General features: G+C 41.2%; 1 protein-coding gene across 2 annotated transcripts in view; it reads right to left on the bottom strand.

Annotated features, from left to right (window-relative positions):
* SMAD2 (SMAD family member 2) overlaps positions 1-19,812 on the bottom strand; it is a 48,929-nt gene extending 29,117 nt beyond the window's left edge. For both annotated transcript variants that reach the window (XM_021535532.2, XM_021535533.2), the window contains exons 1-2: positions 19,685-19,812; positions 9,334-9,623 (exon numbers count right to left, since the gene is read on the bottom strand). In XM_021535532.2, coding sequence (XP_021391207.1) covers positions 9,334-9,566 — 233 coding nt within the window. In that variant the 5' untranslated portion in view covers positions 9,567-9,623; positions 19,685-19,812. The remainder of the gene's footprint in view (positions 1-9,333; positions 9,624-19,684) is intronic.
* Positions 19,813-20,938: the final 1,126 nt, after the last annotated feature.

Below are 20,938 nucleotides of genomic sequence, written 5' to 3'. Positions count from 1 at the left end.
GCAAGATTCCATATCAGTTGGTGTAAGCCTTTCTTCGTGTTCAAACCTTCAAAACTACAGCATGAGTTGAGATTATTTCAAGTATCAGAGGAACTCAACTTGAAGCCTTCCACAAACTAAGGGAAAGTAAAGAAAAGTTCTGGGAGTCAACTCAGTAACTGAACTAAACAGTAACTTTGAAATTCTGCATTGAACCTGTGTATGCTTCATTTGCACCAGGCTCTCTGTATCCAGTATTCAAGAAAAGAACAAACCAAGCACTGATAAGGGGGCCCATTTCCCTACAATTATGAGCAAAGATTTTAAGTGAAAATTTTCAACTTTAGTTCTAAGACCTGCTTGTACATTTTGTAATGCAAAGTCACAGTTTGAAGGATCTTTTCTGCACAAATGCTGAAGTCAGATTACTGTGCAGCACTTGTTCAAGGGGATTTCCCCAACCTCATTGTTCTTCTGCCAATTTCAAAGCATATGCAGCGAGATGTGAACTTACTCCAGCTCCTGATTGTTCTCTTGTATCCTGCCAGTCAGCTTCAAACAATGCAACATGACAGAAGCCAAAGAAAGCTGTTCATGATGAGACTACAGCATTGTACAAAGTAAATTTTAAAAGATTTCCACCAATCAGGAGTGCAACTGTGTCTGAGTAAGTGGGAAAAAAACCCCCAAGTAGTAAACAAGACATGGGAAATTACTTTTATTAAATTAGCAGGTGTACATTACAAGTGGGATTAAATCAGTAGGGAGCCTATTAACCAGCTATTTGTGTTCAAAGCTGCAGCAGTAAAGGAACTGCAGTATCTTGTTTAGTTATAAATTCCTCCTAGCCTAACAGCCTGAGCAACATATTTGGGAAGCTTTTAATGTAAAATTGGGTGGGTTGTCATAAAACATTCACACCAGTAAAAACAGCATTCAGGTGTTTTGTTACCAAGAAAACTAAAATGGCTGACTTCTAGAGAAGAACATAATGAGGAGAAGAATCTTCAACACACTGAATAGCTGGCCAGTTATAAAGTTATGTGTTACCACAGCAAGCTAGGGAACAGTTTAGCATAGACTGAGTAAAGACTGATTCCTTTATTGGAAAAAAACCCCAACTATTTATGAGATAATTTTGGGCTCAGTATTGGCATTAAAGCATAGTCAACTTTTTTTTTTTTGCGTTACTAATACATCTTAATGGCAGCATGAACTGTCAAGATGCAGGTATTACTCTTCAGCACTTTCTACCAGAACCTGCTGTGTAGTTAAGTTGCTAAAGTAAATGCAAGAAGCCTGTTAACCTGACAATTAACTGCATATTAAAAAAAAATCCCCCCCAAAAAAACCAAAACAACAAAAAACAAAACCCACACCCAAACCACAAAGGCAAGCTTTAACACTTATTTTTGATTCAGATTTTTCCTACTTTTTACCATTAAGGCAATCCTAATGATGAGCAGCATTAACTTGAAAAAAAGAACTTTCACAAACCCTAACCACTCACATTTTCACCCCCCCAAAATTTGCTTTCACATCACTGATACTGCAACAGCAAAAAATGCTTTAAGCTTACTCTCTAAACAATTAATACACCTTATAGCAGTGAATGTGGTGGCATTACTACAATCCTTAGAAATAGATATCTCCATTCATAGACAGAAAAATAACAGCAGATTAGAAACTTAGGTTACCTGTGAAAAGGAAGGAAATCGAAGGCCAAAATCCACATTCCCCCAGCCTGTATCCAGAATTCCAGTTAGTATACAATATAACCCTTAAAATTCAACATTTCTTCCATCTGACTCTAAAGACAAGCTCCTTTGAACTATACCACATTTTGCTCCTTGCTAAGTATCTTTCACATTTGTATTTTTATACATTGACCTAGCTCAAATGACATGCCAATACTCTCTGCTTGGCACACCAACTCTAACAAATTATGTGGGTAAGTCACATGGCTTCCTGAATTGCACGAGCTTAAAACTGGCAGCCCTAAGTATCTTTGTTTAATACTCTAAGACTTCCTTTTTCAGGATGACATCATTATAAGATGCTGTAACCTGAGCTATGCCTACACCAAAGCTTAACCTCAGCTACAGCGATTCAGTCCTCACCACCAGCCACAGCTGTGCCGCAAAATAAGTTAATAGCTATGTTTCGGTATTTGTAATTAAACCTCACTCAATTATACTTGAACACAATTGCTATTCTTAATTTCAGTAAAAAGTTAATCCCATTCCACCCTGTGCCATGGGCAGAGACAGCTTCCACTATTCCAGGTTGCTCCAAGCCCAGTCCAACCTGGCCTGGGACACTTCCAGGGATCCAGGGGCAGCCACAGCTGCTCTGGGCACCCTGTGCCAGGGCTGCCCATCTTCACAGGGAATAATCCTTCTCAGTATCACATCAAATCCAGCCCCCTGGCAGTGGGAAGCCATTCCCTGTGTCCTGTCACTCCAGGCCCCTGTCCAAAGTCCCATTCTTGCAGTCCATTTAAGGTATCTGAAGAAGCTCTAAGGTACCCCTGAAGAGAGACTATTCCAGTAGTAAGTGGCAGTAGAGGAAAACAAAGCTATTAGAGGAAAAAAAAGCATTACCTTGTGCTTATATCAATCCTGCGTACTACTCCACACATAAAATATGGCAACATCATTAATCAAATAGAAGAAAATTAACAAAATTTGCTTTTAGACTATAATGTGGGAATTCTCTTAATAAAAGAAGAAACAACAGTATTTAACATTACCAATATTGCTATATTAATTGCTAAACTCTAGTTTAGACATTAAGTTTCATAGAGCCTTGAAGTCAAACTTCATGTGAATTTTTATTTCCCACTGTATGTCCACGCAGCATCTAAAGGTGTTTTTCAGCCTAGAGTTAAAACATGTCCTTTTACATAATTAGGGCAGCATCCTTTTGTCTATAACCACATCCTTTAGTCTTTTACAGAGAATAATATTTAAGTTCTACCATAATTATGGGACTGCAGACTAAGGGCAGTCTGATTCTCCTGTTGCACCTTTCCAATGAGCACATCCAGAGTATTCACAGCACCAGGTATCATAAGGAGGAGCACAAGATTATGAAGCTAATCTTGGCCAACACTCCCCAGAATCTCAGCTGTTTCTTCTAACAATTTCAGAAAAGATTTCTTTAGCTTTGTTTTAAAGAATTTTTTTTACTGAAATTTGAACAAGAGAAAAGCAGATGGGGCTCTACTTCATCCTCAATAATGCTGTCATTAGAAAAGGGAGTCAGTTTATCAACAAACTATTAATGAACATATTATTCCTGTAATCTCAGCAACAAAAATAGTACTTTAGTGAACTTTAAAGCGTTATGTTAAATATCTATATATATTTTTGAAAGCTTAAGATGTTCAACTATAGTTTTCATGTATTTTCATTTACATCTAACTGAACACAGACTGAGAAACACTACATGGTTTGAGGATATTTTTTATATATTAAACTATGATTAAGAAAAACTGTCCATTGCCATCTTGAATATTGAATTATTCCATCTCTGCTACAAACTATCAGAAAGTGCCAAGTTTTGTTTCTGGGAAATCAGGATTCATCTCTGTCTGGATTGCAATGTTATTTTAGGGTCTACTATGCCAACCCAAGTGCCTACCACTGTCCTCTTCACTAACTCACTCATAGCTTAGCAGATGTTGGGAACTCTCCTAGAACAGTTCCCAAAGAAACTTTCCCTGCTTCCCAGTTTAATTGCTGAAATCACCCATGTCCTATGGCTTTAACCTGAGAAGGAATGGAGGAGTATCTGTACTGCTCTCCTCTGAAGTAACCTATTTTGGGGAAAGATATTAAAACCTGAAAACAATCTATTCTAGAAGCCACATCAGCTTGACAACTCTGCTCTATTAGTGATCAAAAGCATTCCTAAAACTAGGTTACTGCATGCAGCTATGTGATCACTTTCCTGACAAATATCCCCAAGAAAGTCAAGAAAACATGCTAACTGGTAGAAGGTTTGTTTTCTTCAATAAATACTGTTCTCTTTACACCTGAATTTACTTTTCACTCTGTTATGTGAAGAAAAAGGCATCAAAAAATCATAATTTTAAAAGATTTGCTGGTTTTCAAACAGCAGTTCCAAGTCAGTCTCCTATCTTTGAACAGGGCATTTATTTGCCCAGTGTACTGCTGCTGTTAACTCTTGTGTAGAGACTGTGATCTGCACCCATAAGTTCCATGTTTGGAGGCTCAGAGTAACTAATAAAGAGAGCCAACCTCCAGAAAACAACTTTAACTTGTGCCATAAGCCATGCCTAGGCCCCTTGTCTTATTCACAGTGCTAACTCCCTGCAGGGAACGAGGAAAGGGCTGGGGGCAAGCAATCAAAGGAATAACACTAATATAATAGAGAAACACAGTTTCTTCAAAGGATTTTGATAATGACAAATGGCCTTGTTTGATACATTTTCATCAGATTCTGCAGTTTTAATTACTGCAGAATACATCAGGAACACAGCAAAATTAAGATATACTGGATTTATTTCTTGGATACTTTAAGCAAGCCTAAGAAGAAGTTGTGTCAATAGCATTATTCACTTCAGCATCAAGAACAGTCTTTCAGGCTCAGAAGTCACATGGATATTTACTTCACAAAAAAAGCCCTAACCAAACAACAACCAAACCCAAAACCACTACAGCTTCAGATGAAATCAATGTATGCTATTGTGTTTTCACATTTTCTAAGAAAGAATACCAGAAAGGTATTCTGAATGCAATGCTTAAATAACAACACCTTATTTCCCCAGACAATCAGGGTGTAACCAATTCCATGGGAACAGTTAAAAAAATTACCAGCCTTCACTACCAGATGAAGTGAAAGTCATACAAGTATGGCTCTAAAATATTTGAAATATTACTACTTCCTCCTAAAAAACACAAAGCACCATCAATGTTAATAAAGTTGATCAGTAATTCCAAAAAATCACTTCATCTGTAACTGCTTCACATTCCCAAAACTCCCTCACAATCATCCACATTCCCAAAACCATGGGACCCATTGTAGGGTTTTCTGTTTGATTCTGAATGGTACGAGAATACAGAATTCAGCTCATACTGGAAGCAGAAGTCAGGTGCTTTAGAAATCTAACTATGACTGTAAATTACATAGATCATCTACATTCTTACTCTCACCCTCTAAGTCAAAATTGGGAAGCTGCAGAAAAACAAGCAAAAAGAAGCTTCTAAAAACCATGGCACAGAGCAGCTCTCCTCATGTTAAACAAGAGGGACAGAAAGCACATGTAAGACCAGATAATACTAAAGCTCCAATGGCAAAGCAGGCTGAAAAGCAAGAGCGTGACAAGAGCATTAGCCCTTGCTCTGCTCTGGAAGCAACCTCTGTGTTTCACCTGAGACTCTGCAGCACCTGCATGGGTACCAGCAGCTCAGAAAGTCTCTGAGCTGCTATTTCAGAAAGCTGGTGCTTAAATCTTACTTCAGTCAAAAATCTGTCAGAGTGCTTTCCATCAAAGTTTAACGTTGCTCTGCTTTTGTGATGCAATTTAATATAAAGCAGCAGTAAAATTTATCTCCACTGCAGGAATTAAGGCCGCCAATAAAAGCCGAGATTCAATGTTAACAACAGCCCCACAAACAGTATCAAAACCAACTATATATAATAACTGTAATATGACAACTGCTATTAATGTCAACAAAAATTTGTCCAAGTTCAGTGCTTCCCTTCCCTTAGCTTTTTTTTTAAATTTATTTCCAATTTTGAAAATAAAGGAACTACAACAACATTATCCCAAACCCGACACAACCAAACCCTTTTTATTAGTTGTACAGTATAAGATGCTTTACAAAAACAACTGTTTTTTGGTCTCATTTAAAAGAAGCAAAAACAAGGCATAAGCATATCTGTACTCTTTTTAAGACAGAAAAACAACTCAGCTGATCACACAAAAATATTTGGATGATGAAACTAGTTGTGTTTTCATACTCTGGATTCCAATTCTCTGTTACCACTGAAACAACTTTTTAAATAACAAAGATAAGACTATCAATATACCAGCTGAATATTCACTACATGGCATGGTTTCGTTTGTTAAATGCTTGGATTTCACCCAGCACTAGTTACAAAGCATTTATAGACTGGATTTTGAGGAACCAAGTCTAGTGGAAGATGCTTCTGCACATGGCCATGGCAGAGGAGTTGGAGCTAGATCATCTTTAAGGTTCCCTTCAACCCAAACTAATCTAGGATTCTGAGATTCAAAAAATAATCCAGGCTAGGAAGGACAAAACTGCTCCATAAGAAGAAGGATGCTCACCCTATTTCTCCACTGACTGCATCTTCTGCCCATGTCAAATCTGCACGAGAGAGCATGAAGACAAGTTCTTAAATGCCACAAAATTCATTAGGTATTTTAGAAAAAGTGAACTCACGTGCCAATATTTAGTTTCAGAATACACAGGGATTATGTGATTAGAATCCCACTGGCTTGCTGGGAGGATTCAGCAAGATAACTACAAATTACTTAGAGGGCTAGTGTCAAAAGGACTTCTGTACTTATTTAGCCTCTGCTCTAGATTACTGACCCACTTATGAAGAGCTAAGCAGTCCTGCTGTGCAATGCCAACACCCACTCCATCTGTTTGCTTCTGCTTTCTCAGAACCTCCATTAGTCTCCTAAGAAGTTGTGTTAATTACCACAAGAGCAGCTTTTGTGTAGTACACACAGGATCAGCCTCCCTTAGTGTGCAGTCACCTTGACAAACAGCACAGGAGCAGAATAAACCTGATTCAGCACGATTATCAATGACACACAGTAAGAAATGCAGATTTCTGAGTAGGTGATTTTGTTCAAGCTGCTTCTCAGTTTCGTGAAAAGTCTGTGGGAGTTTGGATGCTTTAGGCTTAAATAATGAAAGAGTATACTAGAGCTAAACACTGTATCAAACCCTCTGGAAATCTCCCAGGGGACCAGAAACTTGTGAAACTGCAACTGAAACTTTTTTTTACGGAATAATGCAACAGTGACAAACAGAAGCATCCCACAACAGTTGTCAATATCTACACGAAATTAAAAAGCAGTAGTAAGTAAAACTAAAGCTAGCTAAAAAAAAATCAACACACACAAAACCTCCCCCCCACCCCAAGCAGAACAACATTTGGAAACCTAGCCCAGCTGTCACATCAGAACTGCATCTCAGCAGCTTGGCACCACAAACTTCCTGCTGACTAGTAAGGAAAAAAGTTTCAAATTCAGCATTTTATTATTTATCCCTGCTGATCGGCAGATCTTTAAGACATTCATTAAAGTGGGTCTCAAGCAGTGGTTTCATTAACTTACTAAATCCAAGAACAGAATCTCCAAGAAGTCATTATAGTACTGAGCTGACATTCGTTATTTCTTGGGAACCCAAACTATTGCTGTCAAAGTGAAGTACTATCAACAAAACCCAGCCATGGAATTAAAAAATTCTGTATGGCACTGCTGGCAGCCCTGATATCACCCTGCCCCTTAATGCCAAAATCATTTTTTAATTTAAAATGAAACCCTGTATAATAGCCAAAACCACCTGAAGAACTCTTCCTGGCTTACTCCTAAGATATTCAAGAGAAGTAAAATCCAGGTCCAGCTCTTTTTACAGCTGAATGGAGGACAGAGAACAGCAAGAACTGCTGGTCACAGAATATTTGTATTCCATTTTAATGAATTGCTTATTATGCCTACTTTAGCACAAAAGGTCATGCAAGCATATTCTACTATGAGTAGACTAGAGTCTACTCAAAAATAATGATGTATTAGAACACTGTTTGTATCTTCTAACAAAATTGATTGTAGACATCTACTTTTCTGAAATAGCAATATCTACTGTTCCAGTATCCCTGCAGGAGGGCTCTATGAAATCCAAGAGCTCTAGAATCTAGGTACACATTTTTATATCAAGTGCATTATATAACTTGTGTTGTATGAAACAACTCCCAATTAAGCACTTCATCTCAGTCTCAGTAAAGACTTGATAAATACATGAGGTCATCTTAAGAAATATATAACCACACAGGTTTCAGTCTTAGTCTGCTGACAATACACCAAGACAAGAAAGCGCTAATATTTTTTAATCTATTGTTTCCATCTGGCAAAAGGAAGAAAGCAGAATGGAAAACCAGAATTTTTTTTTTTTGTATATTCTAGGGAAGAAAATACAAGCAGAGGGCAGCATTAGAAACAAAAGATGAACAGAAAATATGAAAATAAGAATTAAAATAGCCATTCATTCAGGGTATGCTCATGACTTTCCCAGACAGCTGTGTCAAATAGAAAACAGAATGCTGACACCATTATCAGATAACAGCTACAACACATTCAATATATGGAATCATTGGTGACACCAGTCAAATATGGTTTGCGCTGTGATTAATACAAAGTTTAAAAGTAGCTAGGCTGAATGCGCTAATACAGAAATGAAGTTCATAAACCAGATGTTGTTTCTCTTCCTATAAATAAATTTAATGTCAAGTCACTTAAATGCCCAGAAAAGAGAAATCTACCAACTTTTTCAGGGAAAAACACACCTGTGAAGTGATTTGATACTTCTGTCAGACACAATGAGCTTGCCCAGGCACCCCAGTGGGATTTCAGTGCAACATGAATCAAGAGCAGACTGCATTATACTTACAAACATAACCCTTGCTCTCGCACAGCAGTTGCTATGAATTAAGCTGGAAAAGTCAAAGGGGTAGAATGCAAGTTGTTTATCTAAATCTTTATGCAGCTCAGAAGAGCAATTCTAGAAATACCCCAAGTTCTTAAGAAAAAAATGTTTTCATTAAACAATAACAATAATTACAGTAAATAAACTGGTCTTCAGACAACCTGCCTCCAAATATAAAATCTCCCTTCAAAAGGGAGAATGGAGGCAGCTTGTACAATTTAAACTAGCAGATATAACTGAAAATAATTAGATAACTGAAGTGTTGACCAAGGAAAAACTAGTCTTCTGGTATTTTTTCACATAAAAGTGTTGGCTCAAGCACATCCCCCTCCCCAAGAATTGACAGGGTTATTAAATAAAAGCATAAAGCAGTGCTACAAACTAAGAGCAGTGCTAAACATCATCAGAATACACACAAACAGGACCCTACATATCAATGAAAATTGAAATGTAACAAAATTGTGACTTCACAAAGCATATGATTCCATTATAAGCAAGCACTGTATTAATCCAATACACAATTTAAATAACTTTAAAGAATCAAAGGCATGCAACTATTTTTTAGTCATTTGTTCACAGAAGGTCTGAACATCCATTTAGTCATTTCCTAAGTAGCTGTAACAATTTCATATACAGCACTTACCTTGGTATTGTCACGCATTTTGTATTGCAATTCTGAGTGGTAATTGCCTTCTCAAGCTCATCCAGCTGTCCTGTTTTCTTTAGCTTCTTGACCAAGCTTTTCACTGCTTTCTCACACCACTTTTCCTCCTGACCATTCTGCTCACCACCACCAGCCCCTGCAGTGCCACCAGCAGATTTTTTCCACCCCAGAAGTCTCTTCACAACCGGCGGAGTGAACGGCAATATGGACATGACTTTCACCAGACAAGACACTCAGCAAGCAATGAATTGGAGATTCCTGTCTCACCCCTAAAAATACAAACCAAAACAGGAGACACGTTAGCACTGAGGTTCCACATGAAACAAATACCTGTCTGCCCTTAGGACCTTTCACTGCTAAGTGCCACAGGACACTGCATCCAAAAAAAAAAAAAAACAAAAAAAAGACAGATAAATAGCTCAGAAGTAAGTCTGTATCACAGTTAGCTACTACATAAATAAAGATCAAGTCAGCTGTAGACTCAGCAGCTAACACAGACCAAGATTGCTACTGGAACAGAAAATTAATTTTTTTCTCAAGTCTTTCCTGACTGAAGCAAACTTTGCAAATACAGAAGGTAATTTGAGTCTAGCTTTGTACCTAGGCTAGCTGGTTTAAGTAATTTATTAATATTTTCCACACTGAAAGACATGCATGTTCTGCCCATATCCAAATTAATTTAGGAGGTGAAATTGTGTTTGGAAGGTGATTTAGTCATTATGGCTTGATAGAAACCTTCCAACAGCCAGTCATTTCACAAACCTTTTCTCATTTTGTCATGCTTTAAATAACTACCAATTTTTTTTTTTCCATGGGGGGGACACCAATTTCAAATTTCCCCCAAGTCTAACAATAAGCCTATTCCCCTCTAAAATTCAATGGCCTACAGATAATAAATCCTCTCAAATGGCAGCCCTTAAAATCAGGTCTTTCAAAATTCACTAAAGGAACAGTTAAAATCTTAGTTTGCAGGCATCAGGGCAGTAGAACTGTCTGTTTTCATTTTTAAAAACCCTTCATTCAGTATAACTACCTGATCAGGATATTAATATGAAATGAAATATTAAAAGGGATGCTGAAACTAGAGCTATGTTTAGCATTCACTGCAATACGCACATCAAATCATTTAAGAGAGAAATGATAGCCACTTAGAAAAAAAGCATCTTGCTTTTGCAGCTTCCATTAGGCTGGTTTTAGGCATTAAAATAAAATACCTGAAATCAACAGGCAGACAGCTGTTAGAAATCTCTCAAGGACATTAATGGTCCTGTGGATGGAAGCATAGCTTTGAAGTCAAAAATTATTCTATTTCCAGGCAACAAATAGGTATTTGAACTCCAGAAAGTTCCCATATTCCCAAGCCATGTAAGTTAGTTCAGTCAGCTGAAAATACCTTGTTTTAGCTAAAAGCTAACACTACCTTCAGGTTATCTGATTGGAGCTTTGAAGGCAGGTTACGTGCTTCTCCAACCTGTACAGGCACACTCCCCACATCTATCCAAAATACGCCAACTTCATCTTACTGAAGTCTCCCACCTGCACAACAGCATGATCCAAGGCACTTCAGGCTACAGCATTCATTCTAATTTATGCCTTGTCACATTTTTGCAGTTTCAGTGAGGGCCCAGTCAACAAACACTGGATTATATTCTACAGGTAATTCAAATCATAACTTAGCAACTTCCACAAAACAGAACATTCAGTAGGCACGACATTTCAGTTTCAAATAAATTACACCTCCATAAACCAACTTCTCAGAGCACCCAAAGATACGACTGAAGCAAGCAATGTAGTTTTCTGGGGTCAAGGAGGTTCTAATTAACAGGACCGATATCAACGCTGATAATTTTATGCAAGCCATTGAAAATACTCCATACTAAATCACAGAATTACAGAGTGTTTTGGGAAGGGACTGTTAAACATCATCTTGTTGCACCTTCTGCCATGGGCAGGGACACCTTCCACTATCCCAGGCTGCTCAGAGCTCCATCCAACCTGGCCTGCAACACTGCCAGGGATGGGGCAGCCACAGCGTCTCTGGGCAACCTGTGCCAGGACCTAACCATCTTCAGAGGAAAGCATTTCTTATACACAATCCGGATCAACCCTCTCTAAGTTTTAAACTGTTGCACATTTTTTGTCTGTAGAGACACTGGTAAAAAGATAAAACATTCATTTTCACACAAGATTATAAAGAAATTTCCTTCTTCCAGCAACATTAAATTATTGCTGAATTGTCCTCAATAACTCCAACTGCAGGTTTTGCTGAGCATTGCATTGGAGGTCTGGCTACAGCAAAAAGAAAAATAAAACTGAACAGACAACATTTTTTAATGAAACACTGACTTGAACACTAAAGGTACAGTACCATAAAGAGTCAAGCCAACACAGCAGCTTCTTGCCACAGGAAGCCCAGTTCTCCTTCTTTTCCTTCCTGTAGCACCACCACCTCAGCACCAGTACTAATGCTCTTCCACAAAAATTCAGCTAGGTAAAAGTAAAAACCCATCAATTTTCTGGGGTTTTTGCCAATACAGTTCTCTTTCAAGCTAAAAAGCTGCTCGCACATGGTACTGATGTACTACAAGTGATGTCAGATTAATTACAGCAGTGTGGAAAGAGAACTCTAGCCCCAGACTTTAACTGCAGCACTAACACTGACTGCATAGCTGGAAATGTGCTTTAATTTAAATCATTTATTTTGGTGACAAAGACAAATTAAGGAGCCTGACATGCTCTGAACCATTTGAGGGCCTGCAGTGAGACATATTAGACCCCTAATGAGTACACCACGCAGCTCCAGAGATTAAACAGGTAGGCTTGCATGGCCTCCACTGGTTGAAGAAACACACTTGGTTTCTAAAGCAGGGAGCAGCAGACACTGGGAGCTTTATAAAAATACTTCAGCCTTTGAACAAGGCCAGCATTGGGTGCTTCAGAGGCACAGACACAAGAAATTCAGAAAGACTGAACTAGAGGAAACAACCTCTTTGCCTTTTGTTTCAAAGAGCAGCAATTGATGGTATAACATCTGAACATTAAATTCAGTGCTGACAGATGTAGGCAATCAAGTACCACTATCGTTGCTGATCCACACACCAATTCTTATCCTTATCTGAATATTTCTGTTCTTTAGCTTCAAATTTGACACCTTTCAGTGCCACAAAATACTCCTTTGACTGTCAGCCTTATAAAACACAGACTTCAGAAAGGTCTCATTTACCACCAAGGTGGGAAATAGCCTCTTTCAGAGCCTGTTCTTCCAGGCTCTCCAAACATTCTCAATGCCTTTATCCAATTCTTCAGTTTTTAATACTCGCTGTGATTAGGTGCTTAATTTTGTAGTATTCTCTCCCCTAATTACGAAATACAATTTTCTGTATTCTCTCATGGTTTGTTTTTTCTTTAATAAAGATTTGCCTTTCTGCTTCAAATGCACACTGAGTAACTTAAAGTCTTGGAGCATGAAAGAATTAGAAATTCCATACATTTCTCTATATTTAAACTCTCATATTATTTTGACATAGTCAGAGAAAACAAATTTTAAAAAAATCTCTTTTCACATCTGCAAATGACTGTAGATTCAGACCAAACTAATCAGAAATTTCAAGACACTATACTTAATTTTATACAGCTGCCTTACAGATGTGTGCTCATCCAGATTCTGCAGAAGATGTCAGAAAGCACAAATTCATGTTACCTCCACAAAAGTAAGCTGTAAAAAACCCCAAACCACCAAGAGCTCTTTCTAACAATGATTTTTGCAGCTTAGCAGCTATTTAACAAAAACACAACACACATTGCAGCTCCAGTTTAGGAGTCTGGGAAGCTTAAACTAAATTTTTCCTTCTAGCTATTGTTTTGTCATGTCAGTGATTTGCCAGGAGTTATCAATAAGAATTTCAGGAGGTTATTCCAGTAGTGACCCTGTATCTTTCAAAGGGTGAGCAGAGAGAATGTGACACAAGTAGGACAGGACTTCATTCAGCTTAATATTAATACTTCAGCCAGTTGTGATGAGTACTCACATGAGAGTATTTCAGTCAGCTTAATTTATGAAAAAAAGGCACTCTGCTCCAAGCCTAGAGAAGGTAGTGCACATTGGAAGGCATCAGTGGGCTGAATTATGAGCAATTTGGATAAATGAAGATTTTATAATGAAAAAGCAGCCATGTGCATCCAGCCTAGTGCTCCAATAGCTCCAAAGGTAGCAAAAGGACATGCTACTCAAGGAAAGCATGAGAACTTGGCTGTATTCTGCAGTCCAATCTCCTCATAATCCTTCAGCATTTTAAACTGTTATGAAATTAAAGGCTACATTGCTGCTTACTCCCATCAGAAGCAATTTATGGACTTGCTGTCCACAAATCCACCAAAGCATCTTTTGAATATGCCTTCACAACCTCTTGTGGCACATTGAACTAGCATTTAACTGTCCAGTGTCAAAAGAACTACTTTTACTAATTTAATTTATTCTCTTCCTAGTTTCAGAAAGTCACTCTTGTTCTACCACTGAAAATTTTGCTGAAGAACTACCTGCATTCACCTGGTCTGCAAGCTTCAAAACTCCGTACACTTGAATCGCGTCTCTCCCTCAAATAAGAGGGTTCTCAGGCTCTCATCACAAAGAAACTATCTGAACACAGCTCACGCAGTTTGGGATGTTCCCCTGGGCAGAGGCCAAGCCTGAAAGCTTTACTTCTTCCGTTAAATTAATTACAAGTACTTGAAGACACTGTATAAGGACTAATCTAAGGACCACAAACAAAAAATGTATCAGCCTAAGGTTATCTTGGCACTTATCCCTTTGGACAGATTATCCTACAGCTCCCAACATCATAATTTAAAGTATAAAGACAGAAATTTACACCTCATGAGGGACTGGCGATAGAAGGCAGGTGTACATGTCTGCTGCAGAACATCTGCTCAAATAACATAAGGATCCCTAGACCTACATTGGGTTCCAACTGTACCCACCCAGATGGTATCAGAAACACCTTGTTTACACCAATGGGTTTAGGAGTTACTGTTAAAGCTCATTTTTGAGCAAATCCCATTTCAATTCATCAATTATAACTTTTACCTTCAAATGAATACAGTAGTAGAAGAAGCTTTGATCTCTTAAAGAATGGTAATTGCATACACTGCCACTGCTGACACTCCCCTCTTGCTAAAAATATTCCTCTAGATTTTTGCCTGGTACACAATCTTCATCCACTAAAAAAAAAAAAGTTCTTCTCCCAAGTGCACACAGAACACAATCTTTACCAATTCTGCAAGAAACATTTCCACATTGCTAAAATGGCCTCAGATTACCTATATGCTGAGTATGTAACATGCCCTCTTACCTGAAGTGTTTTTTTGTAATTCCCTTGTAGTTTACAGCCAACCTCAAAAAAACAGAGTACTCACAGCCTGTGTTTTTAAAAGGAGCTCAGATGTACTTCACCATCACTTAGCTTTTCACCATAATTCCTTTGCTCTCTTCTGCTGAGGCCCAATGGCATGGCCCAAATCTGGCCCTTTTTTTCCTTCCTGTGTATTACTTCCAATATCCACGACAACACATCAAGATTCAGGGACTCTGTGAGTAACTGTAGGGAGATTTTCAAGATCCCTTTCCAAGCTCAGCTGCAGTTGAACCAGCAGTACCAAGTCAGCAGTGTGTCCCACAGCAGCAAACTTCCATCCCAAGTCCATCTCTGGACTGTGCCTCCACACTGCAGCTATGGATACTCGAGGGAGTACTCACTGTTACCCTGAAAGGTACAAAAATTCCCTTATGCTGGAACACAGAGAGCATGTGCTGTTACTCCCAACAGATTAAGACTGGAAGAGCTACAAATTGCCTAATTTTGGTGGTATTTGTTTCATCTCTGCCCCCGCAGCATATCTCTGCTCCCTGATGCACACATGTTTCTATAGTTGGTCAAACAGTGTCATAGTTGGCAACTTCTAAAGTCAAAGTTTGAGTCATGTCTACTATTATTCCATTCTACTGTGGTTCTCTGGAACAAGTATTAAATATTAAGCCCATGATCCCAGCAATAACTAAGCATAAAAGATGAAGAAAACCTTAAGGGCAGCATGCTAGCAGACTAAAATCTTCAAGGGAAATTTTCCTTTCCTGAGTGTCTGGAACACACTATAAACACACTGGTGCTACCAAAAATATCAAGTGATTTCTGGCTAATTTATTCTAAAGCCTTATGCAACATATTTCATATCAGTCTGCTTATTCATCTTAAATGTGAAATAAAGAAACCTGATCTCTCCTGGTTTTACTAGAAGTATTCTGGCTTAGAAGAATTTCATTTGTGAGAGCTCTTTTGGAATAAAGAGGACAGAAGTTAAGCCCCTGAGGAAAGAAGATCGAGGAAAATAATTTGTGGTATTTGAGAGAAAGTCTACAGGTTCATTTCCTCCCTATTTTAGTCCCATTTTTGGGATTTTTTAAAAGGCACTGTTTTTTTCATTAATCTTGGAATCTGGAAAAGATTCTTTATTGATTTTTCCAAGCACACAACATGCACCTGAATTCAGTATGAACTTCAAACTAAAATCAAAGTCAGTCTTTTACATTTCAGGCAGAATACACTCTATCTTAAATCACTCAGTGAAAAGGACAAGGGAAATCTATTTTTCTTCAATTACTAAGGGCTACCTCAAACTGTAGCCAATGCAGTAATTAAAAGGCGCATTGCTATTAAAAAATTAGCACTCCATCTAACACATGCACTTATGGCATACTTAAATTGCCTGCAACAGGAGACATGAGAAGAAAGAGTTGCTAATTTTATTGACCTTTGATTAAACTACTGGAGGGCCCAAAGCATTTTAGTACCTCTCCTAAAATTGCAGAAGAGGAAAACTACCACAACTATCGCTGGCCAATCCACCTGTCTCTACGAAGAGTGTAAAGTTCTTCCACTTATTTAGTATTATGAACAACATCAGAGTACTGCTTCTTAAAACTCAAAGGACATTAACAGCCCCAGAAAAGCAGTGACTAAGCACTCCAAAACACAGCAGTTTAAGCCCTTCTCACCTCATTAATTTTAACTAAAACTTTCCATGTGCAACAGGCAAGTGTCAGCTTCATTATTTTAGAAAATAAATACTCCTGGGCTAAATTTGACAGGAATATTCACAGAGCTGCTATCAGTTACCTAGGTACCTGTTTCAGTTTATAGCTTAGCAGCTCCTCCACAAACAATTGCATTTAACAATTAGTTAGTGCGAGTTCACTTTCAACAGAGGCCTAGTGTTCCTCAGACAAGCCAGCCCCCCAGCCCCTTGATAAGCAGGGTTCCATTACGTTATGTATCTGATGTTAATCTCCTGTTGCTCCAGGGTTTTAAACCAAGCTCCAGCCCCTGACCAAACTGATGGGAGGCTCAGGAGCTCTGCTTTGGTCTTCCTTTACACTGTGGCTGTCAAACACATAATCAGAGTAAAATGTGATCTGGAATGAAGGCTTACAGTTTGCAACGGAGTTTCTGTCACTGGAAATGGAGAGGAATGTTTAGGAAGGTTTTCTGCAGTAGCCAATTTCTTCTAGCCCAGAGAGTATTGAGCACAGGCTGCCTGTACTCTCCATTCTATTACAAAAACCTAATCCCATCGCATGACCTGCAGCAATTCATTTTAACAAATCAACAATTACAAATATTTTGGCAAAGTAAGCTTAGGTATTGTTTGCCTCTCGGCACAGTTCACAACCAGTTTATGGCTTTATGATAAAAGTCATTAAATCCAATCTGAAAAGCAGAATTTACAGCTCACTTAGCAAGTCAGGCCCATAAATGGATGCTTTCAATTACAGGACATTTACATGCACAACCATTAAGGCAGCACTGAATACATTTGAAAACTGTGGAATACTTTTTATAATAATTAAAACTTTGCGTACTGTTCTTTATACAAACAAAACTTAGGAATTTGCTTCAGCCTCAAGAGAGCTCAGATTCATTGTCACCCAGAACATACCACAAAGCCTGTTCTCCCAGTACTTTTGTGGGAAAGGGATTAGAGAGATGGAAACAAGGTTTGTTTTTTAAAGTTGCCCTCAGTAGCAGGCAGGGTTTTTTGAGCTCAAATAAACTCAATTGTATCAACTGGTGCTCAAGACTTCTGAAAGATCAAGTGGAACGGGAAGAGGGAGGAGGACCCAGGGAGAACCTTTCATTTGGAGATTCACTGTGTAATTCCAGGGTATTTGATTTTGGTGAATCTAGCTGCTGGGTGGAAGGAAACAAGAAAACAGCACAGAGACCAATTCTTTAACCTCATTTTTTCAATTGTCTGAGTTGTTTTCTTCCTTTCACTGTTAAACAGAACCTCAGGATAGCTGATGAATTCTTCTCCAAGGCTCTATCATGCATATCCAGCCTCTTCAGTAAAGAAAACTGGATCTTCAAACATACTCCTTTTGTTGACTGTGTATCTGACCCATACAACTGCAGAACAACAATCAGCTGCCAGGCTACTCTTTTCAACACCCCAATATGCTGTTCAACAGATGCTCAGACTCATCTTAAAGTGGAAACCACCTTAAACAAGACCCTCCCCTTCCACTTCTTAAAAGCATTTGTAACTAATGTTATCTTTCATCATGACAGTGCTAAGCAAAGGGGGGAAGGGACTTCACAAACACCTCCTTTACTCACACTCTCATCCCCCCCGAATTCGCCAGAGCTTGTAAACGTTAGAAGTTTGAAAGCTGTGCCTCAGAACGAGCACACAAACAACCCACTCACGCACCAACACCTCGACAAAGCATGAGAAAATCTAAACAAGCAACCTCGCTCTGCTGGCCTCTCACCTCAAGCAGAGGGTGTTTCTTTTCCAGCCTGGAGAACAGAGCAACAGCTAATCAGTGCCTCGCTGCAGAGGCCAGGCCCCACAGAAGTAATGTCATGAATCAGTTTGAAAGTACAGCTCTCCAGGCTAAGACACAACACTTGAGAAAAGACAAACCTGCTGCTACCTGCGGTCTCCTAACAAGCTGCTATTATAAACCTCTCGCTGCTGATGGAATCTAACCCGTTTATACCCCTGGACTGTGAGAGCATGAGCTCCACACACAATACACAAAGGTTTTTGGAGACACTCATTTTGGCAAACCCTGTAAATAAACTCTTTCCTAATGCTATCCCGCTCGCAAGCATTTGCAAAGAGCATAATACACGTGTTGGGTTTCTCTCAGTCAGAAACTGTGACGGACAACCAGAGAGACACAAGACCAGCCTGCAGCCTGAATCCCAGCTGCTCAACAGCTCTCCACAATCATCACAAGAGCTCTTCATTCATTCACACGCTTTTTTCCGTTCTTTTATTTCCCCAGAGTGAACACTAGAAGACCATGCTGTATTGCACTTCTCTTCCCCTCCACTCTGCACAAAACGAAAAAAAAAAAAAAAAAGAAAAAACCCCTACAAACAGGAACTCCACAACTCTGCAGCAACAACACCAACCACTTGCCCTTATCACGACACAGCTTCCTCAGTGCACTTATCGAGAGATGAGACATTACCAGGTTGTGTGTGTTTACAAACAACACCCAGGGATGGAGTTGCCACAGCTCCTCTGGGAACCTGTGTCAGCACCTCGCTGCCCTCTCAGGAATTTCTCCCCAGAACCCCACCTGCCTCTGCCCTCTGACAACACACAGCTTTAAAGGCAGGAATAAAACCAGTGATCTCAAGTCCTGTCTCACGTGGGCTGCTGTGTGTCTCTTACACCCGCGGCTCTGCAGACGAGGAGAGGGGACAGACAAAAGGGTGAGGTGAAGCCTCGCAGTCCCAAACACAAACTCCTAGCTCCAAAACACAACTCCTCGCCCCACACCGCTCCCAACTTTCTTCTCCAAAACTCCAGGGAGTGCCGCACACCTAACCCTGCCTGCATGTCCAGGAGGCACACAGGGGTGTCCTGTGCAGCGCTACGAGCTGGACGCGATGATCCTCGCGGGATGCCTTCCAGCTCGGCATATTCGGCGGACCCCTGCAAGGAAAACACACCGGGCACGACGGGAGGCAGCGGGGGAGAGAAGGAGCACAACTTCTTTATTCCTCCCTCCCCTCACCCACACACACACACAGACACACACACACAGCGCGGCCCTCCCAGCACAGCTCGGGGGCAATGCCGGCGGGAGCAGGATAACCTAGCCCGGGTCCCACCACAACAAAAAGGGCGAGGGCGTAGGGAGGCGCCCCCGGCCCCGCCGGGACCAGGCCCGGACGGTTCCTCACGGCCCGCGCAGCGCCAGCGGGGCGACCCTGCCCAGGGGGCAAGGACCCCGGGCCCGGCATCCACCAGCACGCACCGGGAGCCACCAGGATCCGCCGAGAGCCACCGCTCCTTGCCCTCCTTCTTCCTCCTCTCCCCTTCCTTATCCTCCTCCGTCTCCCCGAGTGCGGTGCGGCCGCCGCCTCTTCCCTCAGCGTTACCTCCTCTGAGGGCCCGCCCCCCGCAACGCCCCGCCCCCGCCGCTGGGCGGGGAGGCCGCCCATTGGCCGCATTTACCTTCTCTCTAAGCAGCCGCACTGTGATTGGTCCAGAGATCTAACTGGCAGTCAGGATCGCCAATGGAGTGCCCGCAACGTTAAAAAAAAAATAAGACAAGGGAAGGGGAGTGGGAGAAACAGGCGTGAGGCGGAGGGAGGCGGGCCGTGGCCGCAGCGCTGATTGGTTGGGTCGGCTGTCAGTCACGGCGCGCGCGCCCGCCGCGGGAGGCTGAGCGGAGGTTTGGCTGAGCCGCAGCAGCGCAGCCGCAGTGCGGCTCTGTCCCCGCTCCGTATCCTTCCGCGGCGGGCGCGACGGGAGCTGAGAAAGAGTGCGTGGATTCCCGGCGGGAATTGCCGCTGAGCTCCGGCTGGGCTCTGCAGCGGTGGGCAGTGACCCCTGGGCTGTCCCAGCCAGGGTGTGACACAGCCCCAGGGCAGTGCCCGTCCCTGTGCTGGCACTGCTGAGACACCTCCAGTGCTGGGGACAGCTCTGGCCCCTCAGGACAAGAGAGACACTGAGGGGCTGCAGCGTGTCCAGGGCAGGGAACGGAGCTGGGAAGGGACTGAGCCCCAGGAGCGGCTGAGGGAGCTGGGAAGGGGCTGAGCCTGGAGAAAAGGAGGCTCAGGGGGACCTTGTGGCTCTGCACAGCTCCTGACAGGAGGGGACAGCCATGGGGACAGCTCTGCTCCAGGAACAGGGACAGGAGGAGAGGGAATGGCTCAGGTGAAGTTGAGGTTGGATATTGGGAAAATTCCTTCATGGAAAGGGCTGTGCTGCCCTGGCACACCTGCCCAAGGCAATGATGGAGTCCCCATCCCTGCAGGGATTTAAAAGCCATTGGATGTGGCACTTGGGGACAGGGATCAGCAGTGGCCATGGCAGTGCTGGTGTCACAGCTGGACTCAGGTCTTGGTGGGCTTCTCCAGCCTAAACGATTTTGTGGTTCTAAATAGATTCCAACTGCCCACAGCCCCGCAATGGCACAAGAGCTCCAGGGTGGCTGTCCCCAGGTGTGACACGGACACAAGGCAGCCCCAAAGCCTGCCCAGCCTCCCTCTGCTGCCTGCCCCCC

The sequence above is a fragment of the Lonchura striata genome, chromosome Z, assembly GCF_046129695.1.
Source record: "Lonchura striata isolate bLonStr1 chromosome Z, bLonStr1.mat, whole genome shotgun sequence".
NCBI lineage: Eukaryota > Metazoa > Chordata > Aves > Passeriformes > Estrildidae > Lonchura > Lonchura striata.
Note: the sequence above shows the minus strand (reverse complement) of the source record. Positions and strands in the feature narration are given on the sequence as shown.